Below are 17,605 nucleotides of genomic sequence, written 5' to 3'. Positions count from 1 at the left end.
CTGTACCGGTTATTTTGATTTTAAAATTGTAGCTTTAATCTCATTTCTTTCCCTTGATTCATATGTGTCCATTGCAGATTCAGCATTTTAAAATCCCTTGATTTTGTAACTTAAACTTCTGAAAGTTTATCTGGTGCAGTTAACCGTAGGTTGATTTGCTTCACATTTGTTTCAGGCAGGGTTCGTTTATCATCATGCAGAGCCAGTGTACGTGATGCTAAATTTACGGCTTCCGGACTGCCCCCCTGATTTGCCTTCCGCTGCATTGCATCAAATTGGCATCGGAGCACTTGTCAAGAATGACAAGAGAGGTGAAAATAATTTCTGTGTTGCGCAGGAGAAGAACTGTTGATAATTTATCGGCCAACCCTTCCTTCACAAGGATGAAATGTGCAAGACCATAACTTGACGTCTGCATCACAGAACATCAAAAGCGCTATGAAGGATTCGCCGCTTGTCAGGCAATGTTGAAGCCCGACATGAAGCTCATGGACTTTTGCCAGAGATGAAATTGAATGGAGAGGCGGAAGAAGCCCTTCCTACACAGGAAGGACCTATTGAAATATCTGCCATAAATATTCAAATAACTACAGGAAGGAGGATCGATAGCGATGCACTAGTTGATCCGTGTTTGCGAGCCCGCCAAATCTTTCACTGTACGAATCATTTAGCAGTTTTCAAACAAAAAAATACACCTCAAATTTTCTATTTAATTGTAGCAGCCTCCGAAATACTACTAAGCATTTGATCCGTCAAACAAAAACTATTGTCAGAACTGCAACGGTAGCGGCCTGGAAATATAGTTGTCCTTCGGTTCTGCAATGATGAGCAAGCAGCAGTAGGAAGTTTCTTCAAATGCAATCAATTTTATTCATGGCCCACTTACTGTGAGCGAAAACTATCAAACGATTAGATGGAATTGTTGATGAATTTGAGTTGACAAGAGTTGGCCGCCCCTTGTTTGAGAGTGATATGCCCCGGCCTTCCCTCAATTGTAATTCAAATATTTATGGTGCATTGTGCAACTGGAAATGTGAGGAAAAATAATAGGAATTAAAAAGGAAAAAGGGCTTAGCTAGATAAGTGCACAATAATTGGAGGAGAGTAATTGTCAGCCAGGCTGCCTTTGCTTTGTCGCTATCAGGGTCACATGCCCTACAAATCTCACGGCTCCTTTCCACTGCCTCCGTGTGCTGGTTCTCTCGAAGCACATCACTGCTCGTACCAAATCACCCGTGCATCCACTTGCATTTGTTCCCAGCTAAGTAAGTGTTACGATTTTTTTTTAAAAAAAAAGTTGTTTTGACACGTACTGGTTTCTATAAACTAGTACAAGCTACTAGTTCCTCCCAACTATCATATACTATATACGTTTGAAGTACTTGAATACTAATTAAGATACTTATCAGATTGATTATCTTGCGAGACCAAATGAGTTGAGTGCTTGTACTTTTCAGCAGTGAACAGTGATGGTCAACGGTGTTGCATCATACTAGAAGGTCGTCTACAGTTAGAGTGAAAGGCCTCCTCTGCCTGTCACATGCATGCACAATGGCCTTGTAGGACTCCGTGAAGTGTGTTGACTTTCTCCAATCCCCAGTCTTCCCGCCCGTGCACCGCATCTCCATCAAACCCTCCCCCCGTGTTTCCAGCCTCACGTTACGTCCTGCTGCTGGGTAATCTGTCCTACGGTACTATCCAGATTCAAAGACACACAGTTCTAAACATCGTTTGGCCCTGTTTCTGTTTGAAACAGTTGGTTTCCTCGGTGATCTGCACGAATTTCACATGAATAGATTCCGCTTCATTCGTGTCAAATGTATTTTGGAGAAAAGAAGGTTGTGCTTGTAAGGGTTTGCGTTTCAATCATGCATATCTGGGATAAATTACATGGAAATGTTTCGATTTCGAAGCAGAGGCAAGACCAGGCATGCTTAGCGGAGGGGGAAGGAAAGCGCCTCAACCAACATTATCTCCAAAATATACAAATATTTTGTGCAACCATTCTTGAAAGAAACTTTTAGAGGCTTGTGTATCACCATCAACCCCTCACAAATGCAAATGAATTGAAAAGGAAAAAAAATTAGAACCAACATGTAGAACAACAATTAAGACAAATTAGTTTCAAATATTTTATTCTGTGATTTAAAAAAGGTCGCCAATAAAAAGAGGTTGCATTGGAAACTAGAACTTCTAAAACCCAATTTGAGACTAATGTGTTTTCCGATAAGTTTCGCCTCTAGCCTACCGGCTATGACAATAGTTAAGCTCCATTTGGCCAAGATTTAACTCCGAGCTTAAGACTTTATAGCAAGTTCGTGAAGAAATTTACCTTTAGAAAACCGAAAACCTCAACATGACAAGGTCACGGTGACATTTAGGTTCTTCTTAACCGATATTTGGATCCTTGTTTTAGGCTTTGCAAGCAAATTCTTAAAGAAATTAGCTTTAGAAAAATAAAACCTCTTAATATGAGCATAGGTTTACATGTTACGACCGTAGATTAGGCTTTATTTGGCAAAGATTTGGCTCTTGTTGCGCTATACAAGCAAGTTTGAAAAGAAACTAGCTTAGCTTGAAAAAGATAAGAACCGAAAAATACCAGTGCTTCCTCCTGCATAAGGATTACCACTATTAATTATTAGTCTTTTTGCCAAGATTTGGCTCCTTGTTTAGGATTTACAAGTAAGTTTATGAAGAAGTTCACTTCAAATAATTGAAGCCCTCAAAATTCGATTTTGTCCCCAATAATAGTTCGTTTAGTCAGGTTTCTTTGAAGCTGAGCGTGGGAGCACAAAGAGTTTGACACCATTTCCCGGCCTTGAGGATTCATAACTGGACCAAATGGTCCCTTAGGCTCTGATAAAGAAAAAATGGCCCCTTAGGCTGAGCGGCCAAATAAAACCCAAACAAGGTGCCAACAACTGTAGCACCCAACCACTGCAATCAATTAAAACCCAAACAAAAGGGCACCCTTGGTTTGGTTCCACACTGGCACTGCCCCTAGGCCAACCGAGAGAGAGAGAGAGAGAGATTTGACACTATAATACACACGGGTAACGGGTAGAGAGAGAAGAAGAAGAAGCAGGCCAGCAGCCAGCAGCAGGAGGCAAGCATGGAGACTCACATGGAGAGCGCGCTGCGGCAGGGCCTGTCGGAGCCGGAGCAGCGGGAGCTGGAGGGCGTGGTGCGCGCGCACCACACGTTCCCGGGGCGGGCGCCAGGGACGTGCACGTCGCTGGTGACGCAGCGCGTGGACGCGCCGCTCGCCGCTGTGTGGCCCATCGTGCGGGGCTTCGCCAGCCCGCAGCGCTACAAGCACTTCATCAAGTCCTGCGACCTGAAGGCCGGCGACGGCGCCACCGTCGGCAGCGTCCGCGAGGTCACCGTCGTCTCGGGCCTCCCGGCCTCCACCAGCACCGAGCGCCTCGAGATCCTCGACGACGACCGCCACATCCTGAGCTTCCGCGTCGTCGGCGGCGACCACCGCCTCCGCAACTACCGCTCCGTCACCTCCGTCACCGAGTTCCAGCCGGGGCCCTACTGCGTCGTCGTCGAGTCCTACGTCGTCGACGTCCCCGAGGGGAACACGGAGGAGGACACGCGCATGTTCACCGACACCGTCGTCAAGCTCAACCTCCAGAAGCTCGCCGCCATCGCCACCTCCTCCTCCTCGCCGCGGCCCTCCGCCGGCAGCACGGATCACTGATGATCCATCATCTATGTCATCTTCTCCAATCTTCATGGTGTACCACCACACATGCCCGCATGGTGATGCTTCTTGCATTGGTGCTCACTTTCGGTCCTCTTTTCATTTTTCAGCAACAAAAAAAAGAAGAGAAAATGTTGTCAATTTGCTACAAACCAAAAATCATCAATTGAGGACGCATTCTTCTTCTTCTTTTTTCTTGTTTGTTCATCTTAATTGTCTACTAGTTTTTGGCTACTGCAAATCTGATGATGAGTTGGTGACATCGATCGAAATGGGGATGGGTGCAATGCAAGTTGTGTGTTTCTTTTTTCTTTCTTGGATTGCTCTTTGTAAATATATCTCTGCTCGCTCTATCCTTATCCCTGCAATGTCATAATGTCGTCAGTCTCTTGGTTTTTGTCAATCAAGGCTGGGTAGTTGGCACCCCTTCCCCCATACTTTTAAGACATCCGTTTCTTGTTTGGTTCTCTTGGACTCGACAAGTTTATTTGAAAGAAAGCACAAACTAGAAGGCATTTATTTGGATACTTGGGGTTCTTGAATAAAATTTTCACTTTGTTTTGGCACCTGTGTGTACAGTGTTCATGTGCTTCAGCTGAGGACTTGGCTGCTTTTTCTCTCCCCTAGCCTCTCAAGTGGATCATGTGATGTGGGGATGGGGATCATCAAGGGGAAATTGCTAGATGTACAAACTGCAGGGCTCTAGGGGAGGACCCTTCACCTTCGCCTAATTGCCTGCGTAGTGAGGAAGCTCTACCAATCGCCATGGTCGCAGCTCGTTTCAACACCTTCGCTGTGCCTCACCGCTCTATGGATGTCGACCACGCCATGCCAGGCCGCCAACACCTACACACCGATGTTAATGGAGATAAATGGAGATGATAATGTGTCAAGGGTCTGCACATGATGTCCTTTTGTCAAGGCCACAAAGCTTGTAGGTTTTGGCCTAATTTCTACCATATGTCCCCCCTTATATCAAAATAATATTAATATGTATACATGGTATTGATCGTGAGAAGTCCCCAGTAACATGTAACTTCAACCGTCCGTGATATACGTAAAATCTTATTAGCAACACCAAAGGTTACAAATGTGTAGCGATCGATATGCCATCAAGAAATTACAAAAGTGGTTCAGTTATAATAAAGATTACAAAACTGGTTCAGGTATAATAAAGATTTGACTGCTCATGTCGGCTATCACAATTGCGTATTTGGACCGAATCATGAAAGCTCCTCCACAAAGCGTGTTCGGAAATTTTGAAATTTCTAAAAGAACATCAACATATGCCGTTTTGAGCGGTTTTCGACAACTCAGCAGGATACGTGGTTTCCTTTTACAGCTTACCAACATCCTATATGTCCTCCATCTTATCAATGTAATGTGTACTTTGGAACCAAAAAGACTTCAAACGTATATATTTTGAATTTCTCTTACAATATGTTGTTACTTGCTAAAAAATAGATGCCGTATTCTTATCCATTTTTATATGAATCTTTTGATGTAACTTTGATACGCTAAATGTGTATTTAATTGGACTAAATGCTAATCAAAAACTTGCAAAGTTTGACACTTTTGAATCAAAATATGCCTTAGGTGATGGACAGAGGAAGTATTAATATTGGAACGAAATGATGTGAAAAGTATTAGTATTATATATGATGTTGATTGGGTCAATTGTGAACTAACCAGAGGGAGTATAAAGGCGTAATAAAAATAATCTTCATGTGGAGCTTTTCACAGAGAAAAGATGATGAGTTGTTGAGAGTTCCCGTTGCATGATTTCACTGCTTTCGTAATTAGCAGAATAATGCGCTTAATTATATTATGCCTTTCATGAGAAAAGTGGTGTGGACACCTGCCTATTTTTTTCAAACGTGTTGACTATCCACATATGTGGACAGAACAAAGAGAAAAGACCTCGAAATCAAATGTAATATAATATAATACTGCAGGTGCTACAAATTCAAATCTAACTCTGCAGTGCCTCTTCAGCAAGTTGCAGAAATAAAATTCATATCACCATATCTATTTGACGATTTTTTTAGTGTTTTCCGGTGACTTTCCCCAGCAAATTATGACCTAACGAATCATGTGTGTACCGCAAAAAAGGGGGCCAAGTTGCAAAAAGCTGTGGCCAGCATTGTTTGGTAAGCGAAGCAACTCATCTGCATGGACGAGAGGCAAAAGAAAGACCCTAAAGAAAAAAAAAATTCCCCACTCTCTACAGGGCCCACCAAATGGTCAACCGCCCACGGCGATAACGACTTTATATATGTGTGTGCATTCGCAAGCTACTTGCAAAACGCCGTCGTGACAGCATGAAAGAACACCCAAAAAAAAATACAGAATAATTGATGTGTCAATCTACTAATAATAGGATCAAACAATAATAAGACGCATCTAGAAACATGCAACTTGCATGTAATGAATTAAGTTCATCATGAGACGAGCTATTATCCTTGCATACATCGCGCAGTGTAAATATATAATGGTAAAGAACGCAAAGAAAAAGGATTTGGTATGTATAGTTTAAGCTTTTGCAGAACCTAACCGTTGATATTCTCCAAATACAATGAGTTTTCCCTTCATGATTAGAGTGCTCCCATTTTGTTCTTGTGGTGTGTGTGTGTGTGTGTGTGCAGCTGACTTTACATTTTTCTATTCATGCCACGGGAATCCGTTTTCCACAAAGAACCATGCACCTAGCTCTCCATTTCATGATAAGACGAACCTCTTTCGTAGCCTCTGCTTTTTAGCCGAGCATTTAAAAATTATGGTTGCTGCAATGTTACAATATGCTTTCGAAAAACTATCTTTTTGCACAACTTTTGCAAAAGTATTACAAAATACTTCACGGTGAAGAATAAGGTAAGGGTTAAGGGCTTGTGTCAAACTGGGAATGAACTAATACAATTAATTTTCTGGAACCCTGTAAGAGTAGCTTGAACCATGAATTTTCTATGGGATTCTTTCATGATGTGTTGCAAAGAAAGCTTAAGCGCGTGGCTGTAGGCCTATAGCATCTGTAGTTCTGTAGTACCTGGATCTTTCCGGCGTAGCACTGTTAAGGTTGACATGAGCATAATTAATCTAGTTTACCACGTGTCCACGTCTTAACTTGAGGACTAATTCAGGTCGACAATAATAATACTCCTAAGGCAAATGAACTATCCCTCCACGGCTAGGATTGTTCCCATTTTGATCTTGTTGTAAGAACAATGCCCTGACTTGTTTGCCATGTTTTTCACTGTTTATTTTTGTTTTCGTAACTAACTTTGTTTTATTTGTGCCATAGGAATCTATTATATTTTTTTGCAAAGAACCATGCGTCCACCGTGGCCCTCATTTTCATAATAACCTAACAATATATCTGTTGCAGCAACAGTTTTTAAGAGATCTAAATATTAGTTGAGTAGTTGCAATATTTTCACTATTTATCCGTAATTCAAAAACGTGAAGGATGAATGAGGTGCCAAGGGCTTGCTTGTAATTTGATGTCCGTTGAAAACCGTATGGTGCCCGTTGATGCATGATTCTCCTTTCAGATGATGAATTTACTACAAGTGCATCATTGCCGATGGACATGTGCCGCCTACCATTAAAAGAACATCACTTAGTCAAAAATACAAGCATTTGTCCTAAGCTGAAGATTCGAATCTAAGTGGAAATATTTTACCACAAATAATCTCTCCAGCTAAGTTATTCTAGCGCTGTTAAGCTTGATGTAAGCATAACTAGGTCTAGTCCATCATCCTGTCCCAACCAGAACCCCCACAAAACGACAACAAATATAGCTACACCTCAAATGTACAGCACAGTCGAGCAACGCGTTCTTGGAAGGTGTGTTCTAGCAAAATCAAAAGTCTGGCGGCTCGATGAGGGAGGTTAATGACAGCGTGATTAGCCCGCCCGGCCTTAAGATTGGAGCTGGGCGTTCCACGAGCTTGGGCCTGGGGAGTACGAGTACGACGAAGAGTGGCTTTCCCGTGACTCAGGCCGTGACGTGACGAGTCAAAGGGGAAGCGGTGAAGTGTATTCACCGGGGCAGGCCTCCGTGCCTGCGCCACTGACAAGGATATTTGCTCGCAGCAGCTACCTGACGAGCTCGCTCGGCAGCTGCAGCAGCTCAGCTAGCGGCTAACCCGGGCCTGGCATGTGATTGTGCCGTCTGTCTGAATTTGATTCGGAGAGCCCTGCTGCCTACTAGCCTCTGCCCCAGCTGAAAAAAGGGCCCTTTCTCTGCTGCATCCAAGCATGGATGGTTGTGATGGTTCAGTATGGCCGTATCCGAGAGTGATCAGATGCCATGCAGCGTGTAGTCAACATCTCGGACTCGCAGTCCCTTCATACCGCCAGGGATACTGAATTTGCAGATGTAGAGACTACATACTCCCACGCCTTTGGTGACGCTTTGCCGTCGTTCACAAGATGGTTTTGGCAAAACTTGATTTGCTGCGCAATAAGCTAGGTGATCGAAGCAGTACGCGTCACGTGCGGACGTTTCAAACGGCACGCGAGGAGGCACACCGCCAGACCGGCGCTCCATTGTTCCCCTTAGCCTGTTGGGTCAGCTGAGCTCGATCGGAAGCAGCAAGCCGAGCAGTACTGCTCCTGCATTCGGTGCTGTCCCGTTGCCCGTTGGGCTTTGGAGCTTTGGACCCGTGCATGAGCACAGCTGCAGCTGCAGAACAGGAATAATGCCTGCCGCCATGAACCGTCACCTCAGAAACGCAAGCAATGCGTCGCTGACGAAACGACAGTGTTCATGCAAGGCTACACAACACCGCCCAGCATCGCATTCATCGCTACCTGCCCTGCCCGTCCAGACCAGGTGAGCGCCTCCTCGCGACCTCGGCTCGCCGCGGTTGATGCATGCGATCCGCCACGGAATCGCATTGGTGGGTTTCATGCTTTTGAAACCTGCTGATGAATTGGCAGATTAACTAGCGGTCTTGGTTCGATTCGGACTGGATGATCCCACGGCACGGAGATTCCGATTCAGCAAGCTGGCAGCGCGATCTATCGAGAACGTACGTCGAAACGAACTCGACGTACGAGATATACTCCAGCGATCCAAACCGTATGGTGCTAGCCTCACCCAACGCCAACGACGCCCGTAATTTTGCTTGCTCATCTTCTGGTAATGGCCTTACTTTGGCAATGGCCGCCGGATCTGGAGACGCCAACCAGCGGGGATCCAGGGCATGAGAAAAAGATGCTGCTGCCTTAGCTCGGCCTCCACGGCGAAGGCGACAAGAAACCTAGCAGCTGCGATGATAAGATTTACAGGATCTTGGACTCCATAGACTCCATGGTCATGGCAGATGAGAGAATTAATGTGCATGTTCACAAATGTTTGTGAATAAATTTAACCATATGTCCAAATTTAGTGGTATGTTTTATGTTCTAAAATGTGTAATTTGTGAGCTTTATTTTCTATTTTGCTTCGATATGTAATTGTGTTAATTGTGTTACTAATTTATTGTTTTTATTGCTAAATTTATTTTTTAAAAAAATTGCTAGGAGCACTGGCTACCATGTAAGGAGGTGAGGCACCCACGCCGGCCAAAATACATCTAAGGATACACTAGGGATATGCATCATTTCATTTTTTAAAAGAACTTCTGAGTATGTTTCTTGGAAGGATTTTCACGATTTCACTGAAGAACTCGTTTGCACTGAGTATTTTCCCGCACATCTATTAGCGTCTATAGTAAACTGCATTGCTAAATCATAAGATTAACGAAGTCATCTCACCCGCTTTACTTATGGACGCACTACTCACAACTGAAAGAAATAACCACGAGAATAATACACACAGGGCATCAAACATAGAACTTAATCTATTTAGTGGACAGGTTAGTACAACCACCAAAACCACTCAAGCGATCACCTGCTTCTCTTTCGATTAATGAATGGTTACCAATCACGGTTGCCTCTCCTATCCTTTTTTTCTGGAAAAAAAAATCTTAACTGTGCAGTCTATGGTGATCCTGTCATCCCTGTTTTTTCAGATGATTGTTAATATTCTTGTTTCCATGAACTGTCATGTAAAACAGCGACACTGATGGACAAACAACTCCAACTTGCCTGCATGAAGACACCATATAAATCAGGCCCAACATCTCATGTGCCTTCATGTGGCGAATATGAACGACATCCTGGATCAAGAGACGGGCGCTACCTAAATGGTAGCTAGGATCCAACCAGTGGTAGCATACTGCTGTAATGCAGATAGTCCAATCTACAACAGTGTCACATTGTACTTTAGGCAACCAAGCCTATAAACTCTGGCGAAAAATAAAATCCTTTTAAGAGATATGAGATAATGCTGCAACACTCAATTTCACAACCAAACGACTCCATGAAGGAAGAAAGTACAAAGAAAGAGACAAACAGTCTGTGCCCAACTTTTTTTTCTTTTATTTTCTCTTTATGCATTTTAATTCTTACAAATAAAGTCACGCTTGGCCTTGAAATTTATATCACCACCTCCTCTACAAGTATGAGTTTCCTGAGAATTTCCTTAACATGGAAACGTGTTTTAAGGTTTTTTTTTTTACAATTCCCCCAAAGGAGTGGCTTGGACATGATATTCTCTCTTTCAAATTTCACTTACTGACTCAGTGCCTGTGGTTTCTGCCTATCTTGGGTACGTATCACGGTTCAGGTTTGATAATAAATTCGCTAGGATTCTCTAGCATTATCTACTAGTAGAACCTGACAACAAACAAGCATGGAATCTGCTGTTTCTGAAACTGCCCACATTGCCGATTAGAATCACCTCCTGAATGACCAACTGGACGACAGGGGTACATGCTCAAGTTATTCAGCAGTATTCCCCTGTCTCTCATCCAAGTGAATTAACCAGGATGCTCTGACGATGATCTCTTTGGAAATGCTGGCATTGACAATGATATGTACATAACAGAAGGAAATTACAAGGGCCAAATAGTAGATCAATGGCAGCATGGCAGGAGCTGGGTGCTAGAAAAGCTCCTGATGCAGGATTAAGGAGTTCACTTGCCTTCTTCTACCTCGCAGATTCGACGCTTGCTCGTGTGGGGCTCCATTGCCGCCCCCTGCCCTCCAACACCCGAGCTCTTCTTCAGGTCCTGGTACATCTCCTCGATCATCGGCTTCCACAGACGGACGCGGGCGTTTATGAACCAGTTCGACACCTGCCAACGCAAAATCACTCAAATCCATCAATTTGAAATGAATTTGATCAAGTTCAATTCTTTGCAGGCAGAGTGAAGCTTGCACCTGGTTCCTGGTGAGGCCGCTTCTTGAAGCCAGCACGTCCTTCTCATGGTCCTTCGGGTACCTGAGCAGATCACCAGTCTGACTGTGATTAGCAATGTCGATTCTGCTCGCTGAAGCATTCATGCGGCAGGATCATGGACTTACGGGTGCAGGAAGTTCTCGAACATCCACGCCTTGAGCACGGCGACGGACTTCTCCGGCAGGCCGCGCTGCGGCCGCCAGCACTGCTGCTCGCCGCGCCGCAGCTGCTGCGCCGCCCAGTGCTTCTTGATGAACGCCGACTCCCAGCTCCTGTCGGCGTCGCCGGCGGCCGTCACCGACGACGACGACTCGCCCCAGCAGGCGGCCCGGCTCGCCGCCGCCATGATCTCATCGGCGATCCGTCGCCTCATGCCGCGGTACACCGCCGACACGGCGCGGTGCGCGAACGGCGCGCGGATGCTGCCGTTGCTGACGGCGCCTGGTTGCATCAGCGCGTTGAACTTGGCCGCCGTGCTCTGGATCTCGTCCAAGCATTGGTTGTACTTCTCATCCATCTGCAGATCACCATCATCGAAACATGCTCAAACAATTGGTAATCTGAATGGCACGAAACTTGATTGGGAAACAGCGTGAACGAACGCTCACCAGCTGAAGCATCTTGAAGAGGTCGCTCTTGACCCTCTGCGCCTCGCCGCCGTCCTCGGACGAGGCCATGAGCCGGTTGGAGCTCACCACGGACGGCGCGCCGACCGAGCCGCTCGACGGCCTCGCGCCGCCGCTGCACGAGTCGGCGGCCACGTCCGCGACGCCGTCCAGCATGTGGCCCACGACGTCGTTGAGCACCTCCTGCGCCACGGCCGCGTACTGCGAGCGCGCCACCACCACGGAGAAGTGCGCCGGCCTGGGGCGCGCTCGCGGGTACAGCGCCTGCGGCAGCTCGGTCAGCGCGGAGCGGCTCCCTCCCGACGAGAACTGGTCCGCGGCGTTCAGCGCGCTGTCCGAGGACGACTTGGAGCACAGGGTCAGCGACAGCTCGCTCGACGCAGGTGCATTGGCGGCGGCAATAAGCGGGTAGTGGAAACCGGCAACGTCGGGGAGTCCGGCGATATGGCGCGGCTCGTGGACCGAAACGGCTCTTGAGCCGCCAGCGCTACTCCAAGTGCCGGCCGGTTTCTTGGATGCCGGTGACGACCAAACCGCCATGGCGCCCGAGTGGCCGGGGCACTGCAGGCTCGCCGCAACGCAGCTGCCAGCTGCATACCCCTCGTCCATCTCCTCTGGCGGCGTCCTCCCGCCGATATGATCATCATGCGGCGGCGCGGCGGCGGTAGGGAAGAGCTGGCTGGCGAAGGAGGCCAGCATGGAGTTGTGTGCCGCGTAGTTCGCGCCCAGGTCCGACGCCGTCGCGGCGCCGCCGACCGCACCGTCGGCAAAGCCGAAGCCGAAGCCGCCGTGCTCAAGAAGCACGCTGGGGTGTAAGTGCGGCGCATCGGCGCTCATCATGCCGCCGCCGCCGCCCGCCATGAAGTAGCCGCCGGACATGCCATCCGCCCCGATTGGAGCAAACATCGACGGATTACTCGCCATTGTAGTTGCAGGTCAGGAAATCCCCAAAAATATGTGTGATTTCAGCACACCTGCAACCGGCAACATGAGTTAGATCACTGAACACGTTCTTCTCTGCAATTTCTTGTTGGATCAACGCTAGAGCCAAGGATCATGATATACTAGTTTCTCTGATGAAAAAACAAGAACAACAACAAGAAGATGTGCAGTTGGTCATAACAAGCCGTACAAGCTCTAAAAGGATCCCCATGGTGATTGCAATATGATCACTGGGAAGAAAAAGGAAGGGGGTAAAGCCACAAGCTCGAGGTGGCCATAACTAGGAGCATCTTCCTGTCACTGAAAGGTACATGGATCCTACTAAAATTCTAGCATATGAATGGTTCATGAACAATAAACTACTGTGAGTGAGATGCGACAGAAGTACAGGCAAAGATCTCGATGCAAGTAGAGAAGTAGAAACCTGAAGAGGAGCAACCAGAGATGATGAAGACAAGAACCAAGGGAGACAACCTAAAAAATGAAATAAAATCAAGAACTTGTTGAAGATTCAACTGCCCATGCACATCCTAAAATGGAAAGACGAGCACTTCCAAATGGAACGCCTACAAGCAGAAAGACAGGAATTGGGGGTAGCCGGCAGGGGAGATGCTATCACTTCTCAGCCAAGCAAGCATGCATGATGATGGAATTGACAGGAAATTAAAGAAAGGGCAGCTAGCTGAGAACATACAAGCATCAAAGCCCCCAGGGAGCAGAAGCAGACCCCTCTCTCTCCGTGATCTTGACACTGCTGGGTCAGAGATTCATCCGGCCTCGGCTCTCTCCCTCACGAACCATCAGAAACATGGAGGGGCCCTGCTTCTCCCAAGAAGCAATGGCAAGGTGTTGGCGCCCATACAGCCATACAGGCATCCTATATACTGTGTGGCAAACGCAAAAGGACGGTGGCATGGCATGGCGTGACATGAGAGCTCAGCTCGAAGGGTGTGAGGGAACAGGATAAGAGGCTTATGGGATTTACCACCCCATCATCATTGGCCGTGATCCGCAGCTGCTAGCAGTGATAAAGAATGGAATCGGTAATCCAAATGCACGCTGTTCTCAGCGCGCATATATATATATATATGTATATGTATATGTATATGTCTATGTATATATATCTTTTCTGGAGACAAGGAAGCTCCATGGCATTATAAAATGGGATGCAAGTGCAACGCATCATGCATGTGCCCAAATAGGCGCTTCCCTGCCCTGCCCATCCCTCATCAGTCATCACCCACAGGAGTTGAGCAACAGATTAGCGAAAAGGTCGGCCTATATCACATCGAACTTGTCTAATCCAGGAACAATCTTGGCACATGCATAATACTAAAAGAAAAGAGATCCATGGATCTGTACAAGAACAATGCACTTCAGTTACCTCTGCCTATTCTCAATGCGGCTGCTGTCACTCACACCTCGCTAGCTTCCCGGTTGCTGGAGCAAATGCAGGCAAGCATTAGGAAATGAGAATGCACAGGGCAAGATGAGGAGGAGAGCGGAGGGGGAGGCCAGGCCAAGCAAATGTGTCCAAACCTGCTGGTTTCAAAGCTGTGGGATCGTTTGAGCACTGTTGCTGCTACTCTTTGTGTTGTGCAGGCTTTTCAAGGAAAACCTCTCTCTCTCTGTGATGAGTGATGAGAACATTCATCTTCTCTCTCCATGCGTACGTGCCTGTAGTCCGCTTTATCTTTCTTCTGCGTACGCTTGGACACCGCTCCACGTGACGAAGTTGTTCATCTTCGGTGCAAAAATGATCCGGAATCTCTCTGAGTGCAGCAGTGCCGGTTTTGCAGCTGCAGCTTAGCAGCTGTACGCCGCAGCAGGCTGTGTGACAGCGTGTGCATCAAACTTGCCACACACCTGACACCTTGAGACAAAGGAGTACTGCGCAAAAATCTAAAAATTCCATATAGTACAATTAACGCAGCATTCCCCTCCAAACATTCTAGCCAAAGTTATAGAGATTTACTAACTCAGAACAAAGTTTTATAAGTTAGAACACAACATGTGGCGAAACGGAGAACGCAGAGACGAGGGGAGGACGGCGGAGCTGCCGGTAAAATTCATGGCGGCGGGGCTGTTGGATGGAGTAAGGTGAGGTAGACGACGCACGGGCGGCAGGCAGGGGCTACCTTCGTCGATACAGTGCAGTGGAGGGAATTCAGTCATTCAGACACGCAAGCAGTGCAGGAGCGTCGCTGCGTTGGGAACGAAGCCTAAACAATAATAACGGGCATGGACGGAACAGGGTCGGTGATGATGTCAGCAAAATCTGGTGGGTAGATAGATCTCTGTCAGTAAAATTTTTAAAACGGCGGGGCCGGAGCGGAGGGAGAAGCACGAAGAGAGCGAGCAGTATCAGGGACTATTACGAGGGGCCCCGTGGCCGACTGACCTCATGCACAGCGAACCTACCACACCTACCCTAGCTTGCACCAGTAGCCTAGCTGCTTCTAATGTGCCCTTCAGATTCCTGTACGCCGCTCGGCTTGCTAATCAAAGATTAGCAGGATGGAGCTGAGCAAAACTGTACCCGTGACAGTTGAACCACGGTGATGGGTCATCTGGACACTGCAGCCTAGGGCCGTTTGGATTCCCTTTGATTTATTTTTTCCAATCACATCGAACATTTCATGTCAACTAAAAGTATTAAATATAACTAGTTATAAAACTAATTGTATGGAGACTAATTCGCAAGATAAATTTATTAAACCTAATTAATCCATAATTTGATAATGTTGTTCTACCATAAATATATACTAATAATGGATTAATTAGATTTAATAGATTTATCTCATAAATTAATTTTCATTATGCAATTAGTTTTATACTTAATTTATATTTATATTTAATCTCTCTAATTGGCCTTCAAACATACGATGTGACACGGATTAAAAGGGTCCGACATCAAACAGCCTCTTTGTGTAGCAGAGTTTCAGACCCCACCTACATCTTGCAGTTCCCCAATCTGCTAGTGCGGTGCATGCATAACAGGATATTGGGATTAGGGAAGAAGATAAAATCAGCATCGGAATTAACTTCTTTTCTGGAAGGAAAAGGAAAAAGGAGAGAACGAAACACGATCCTCTTTCTGAAAAGAACAGGAGAGGGAGGGAGAGGAGACGATGATCCTACCTGTCTGATGATTTTGCACAGACAGGGCGAAGGTTATGCTTTTGGGAGGCGGTTTGATGCATTAGACCATTAAGGAAGGAACGGCTATTTCTAATGGAGGTAGGATGGAGGCCTCGACTGTCGACTCGAGTATAATCATTGGCACGTCACTGTAGCAGCATGGGGATGGGGGCACTGAAAAGACAAAAGAGGCTTTGCTGGCTTGCTGCAACCAAAGCTCAAGGACATGCTGGAGTACTGCTTTCTTCTCTACTCCACGGAGTACCTTGGGTCCTTTTCCTTTCGGGGAAAATGGAATTTCTACCAACGGAAGGAAAGCGGGAGCACGAGTCGACGATGACCTTCCTTCTCTTTTCCGATCCGATACATTCCGGGGGAATACAGAGGAAAATGAAGATAAACGGTGTTCTCTGAAACGTAAATACAGGTATTCGTGTTTGTGTTTGGAATAAAATGTACGGCCTGTTCTCAAACTTGGTTCGGATGTCATTCTGATCCATAAAATATCGGTGTTTAACTTTTAAGTCCACCGAGGAATATCTATGAGGTGGTAGATTGTAGGTGGGGTGTCGCTGAGATTAAGAACCTGAAGGTGCAAGGAACACGAAACTTTAGACAGGTTCGGACCACCGAGAGCGTAATACCCTACGTCCAATATGGTGATTTGTATTGTGCTAATATTTGGAGGGGGTTTCTGTCCGCCCTTATATAGTCTGGGGAACATGGTTAAATGAAAGTTCTAACCAAATACGAGCTTAGAAGTCCTACCTGAATACTATTCGGATAGTTTTCTTCTGTTCCGACTAGTTCTACCCTGTACGAGTAGTTACACTGGTGTAGGGTGTGGACCATGTCCCATCCCTTATCCTAGAATATGTATGACATATGCGCAGTCTCGTGGTCCCGGATCTGATAAGCCTTCGAGTTCTTCGTAGTCGAGTACTTTTGAAGTTATCTTCGAGTTCTTCCGAACTTCCGAACTTCATCTCGAAGGTGTCTCCTGAATACTTCCTTGGCTGCATCGAAGCTGTGAGGTTCTCATTGCCCGAGTAGTTTTCAAGTCTTGTTTTATATAGGGTGTGATTAAACTCGCACTCCATATAGAGTAGCTACCGAGGCTTAGATTGAATCGAAAAATCAAGCTGAGGGTAAAATTAGTCTTGAACCTTCTGCTCTCATCTTCCAAAAATTTGTAGTTCTGGCAATTCCGACAGCGAGTCCTCAGTCGTCTGTTTTAATTAGGGTCAGAAGTTCCGATCCCATGTCGGAAGTTCCGACAATCCAGCACACTAACGACTAGTTTTTAGGGCTCAAGTATTTATACCCCGTCAACCTCTCCTTCATTTGCTGCTGATCTACACGAGGAAAACACCTCCTTGAGCTTCAAAAACACTTCTCCAATCCCTCCAAGAGATAATCTTTGAGCTGATTCGAGCTAAGACTTGTGTGAGAGCAAGATTGAGGTGTGAGGCTAGAGCTTTTAAGCGAAAAGGCAGCCACGTTCATCTTAAGGGCACTCGAAGCATCTTCATCAACTTGATTCGCATTTGTTAGTCTTGAAGCTTACTTCTAGATGGTTTGGTGTCGTCTGATTAAGCATCCTCTCGTGTGTGTGCATCCCGGGACGTTTGTATTACCCATCCTTTGTGGATTTCATAGTAAGAGATTCAATCCTTCTTTGTGGCTGATTGAGTAAGGTAAAGGGTTAGTGGAAGAGCTGACTCTTTATGGGCTCTTCAATGGAGACGTTGCTTTTTTAGTGGGAGTGAACTTCGGTGAATAAATCTCTTGTGTCTTGGGATCATTTTGTGATCATTTTATTTATTTAGTTTTTATTGACCTAGAGTTTGCTTTATGCCGATGTATGACTCAAGTTGTTGTACTTGCGAATCTCAT

The 17,605-nt window shown here is 46.1% G+C and overlaps 2 protein-coding genes across 2 annotated transcripts; one reads left to right on the top strand and one right to left on the bottom strand.

The window, feature by feature from the left end:
* Nucleotides 1-2,950: 2,950 nt before the first annotated feature.
* Nucleotides 2,951-4,717, top strand: LOC112878954 (abscisic acid receptor PYL9-like). Its single transcript, XM_025943239.1, has one exon. It carries the CDS (start codon nt 3,116-3,118, stop codon nt 3,707-3,709), a length of 594 nt encoding a protein of 197 aa, XP_025799024.1. The 5' UTR covers nt 2,951-3,115; the 3' UTR covers nt 3,710-4,717.
* Nucleotides 4,718-10,441: 5,724 nt separating this feature from the next.
* On the bottom strand, nt 10,442-13,088 carry LOC112876877 (homeobox protein ATH1-like). Its single transcript, XM_025941060.1, has 5 exons — nt 12,993-13,088; nt 11,609-12,600; nt 11,126-11,517; nt 10,982-11,042; nt 10,442-10,896 (listed from the first exon to the last, which is right to left on the bottom strand). The coding sequence occupies exons 2-5, from the start codon at nt 12,548-12,550 to the stop codon at nt 10,735-10,737; spliced, it is 1,557 nt and encodes a 518-aa protein (XP_025796845.1). The 5' UTR covers nt 12,551-12,600; nt 12,993-13,088; the 3' UTR covers nt 10,442-10,734.
* Between the last annotated feature and the right edge of the window lie 4,517 nt (nt 13,089-17,605).

This window comes from Panicum hallii, chromosome 1 (assembly GCF_002211085.1).
Source record: "Panicum hallii strain FIL2 chromosome 1, PHallii_v3.1, whole genome shotgun sequence".
NCBI classification, from domain to species: domain Eukaryota; kingdom Viridiplantae; phylum Streptophyta; class Magnoliopsida; order Poales; family Poaceae; genus Panicum; species Panicum hallii.
The sequence above is the reverse complement of the archived record's forward strand: the minus strand, read 5'-3'. Positions and strand labels throughout refer to the sequence as shown.

Bases quoted from the DNA above. Each gene is read 5' to 3' on its own strand.
- LOC112878954 (XM_025943239.1), top strand. From the start codon at position 3,116: ATGGAGACTCACATGGAGAGCGCGCTGCGGCAGGGCCTGTCGGAGCCG.
- LOC112876877 (XM_025941060.1), bottom strand. From the start codon at position 12,550: ATGGCGAGTAATCCGTCGATGTTTGCTCCAATCGGGGCGGATGGCATG. The intron at 11,043-11,125 runs GTAAGTCCATGA...TGATCTGCTCAG, and splicing joins TTCGAGAACTTCCTGCACCC to GTACCCGAAGGACCATGAGA. The intron at 10,897-10,981 runs GTGCAAGCTTCA...TTGCGTTGGCAG, and splicing joins GCGGCCTCACCAGGAACCAG to GTGTCGAACTGGTTCATAAA.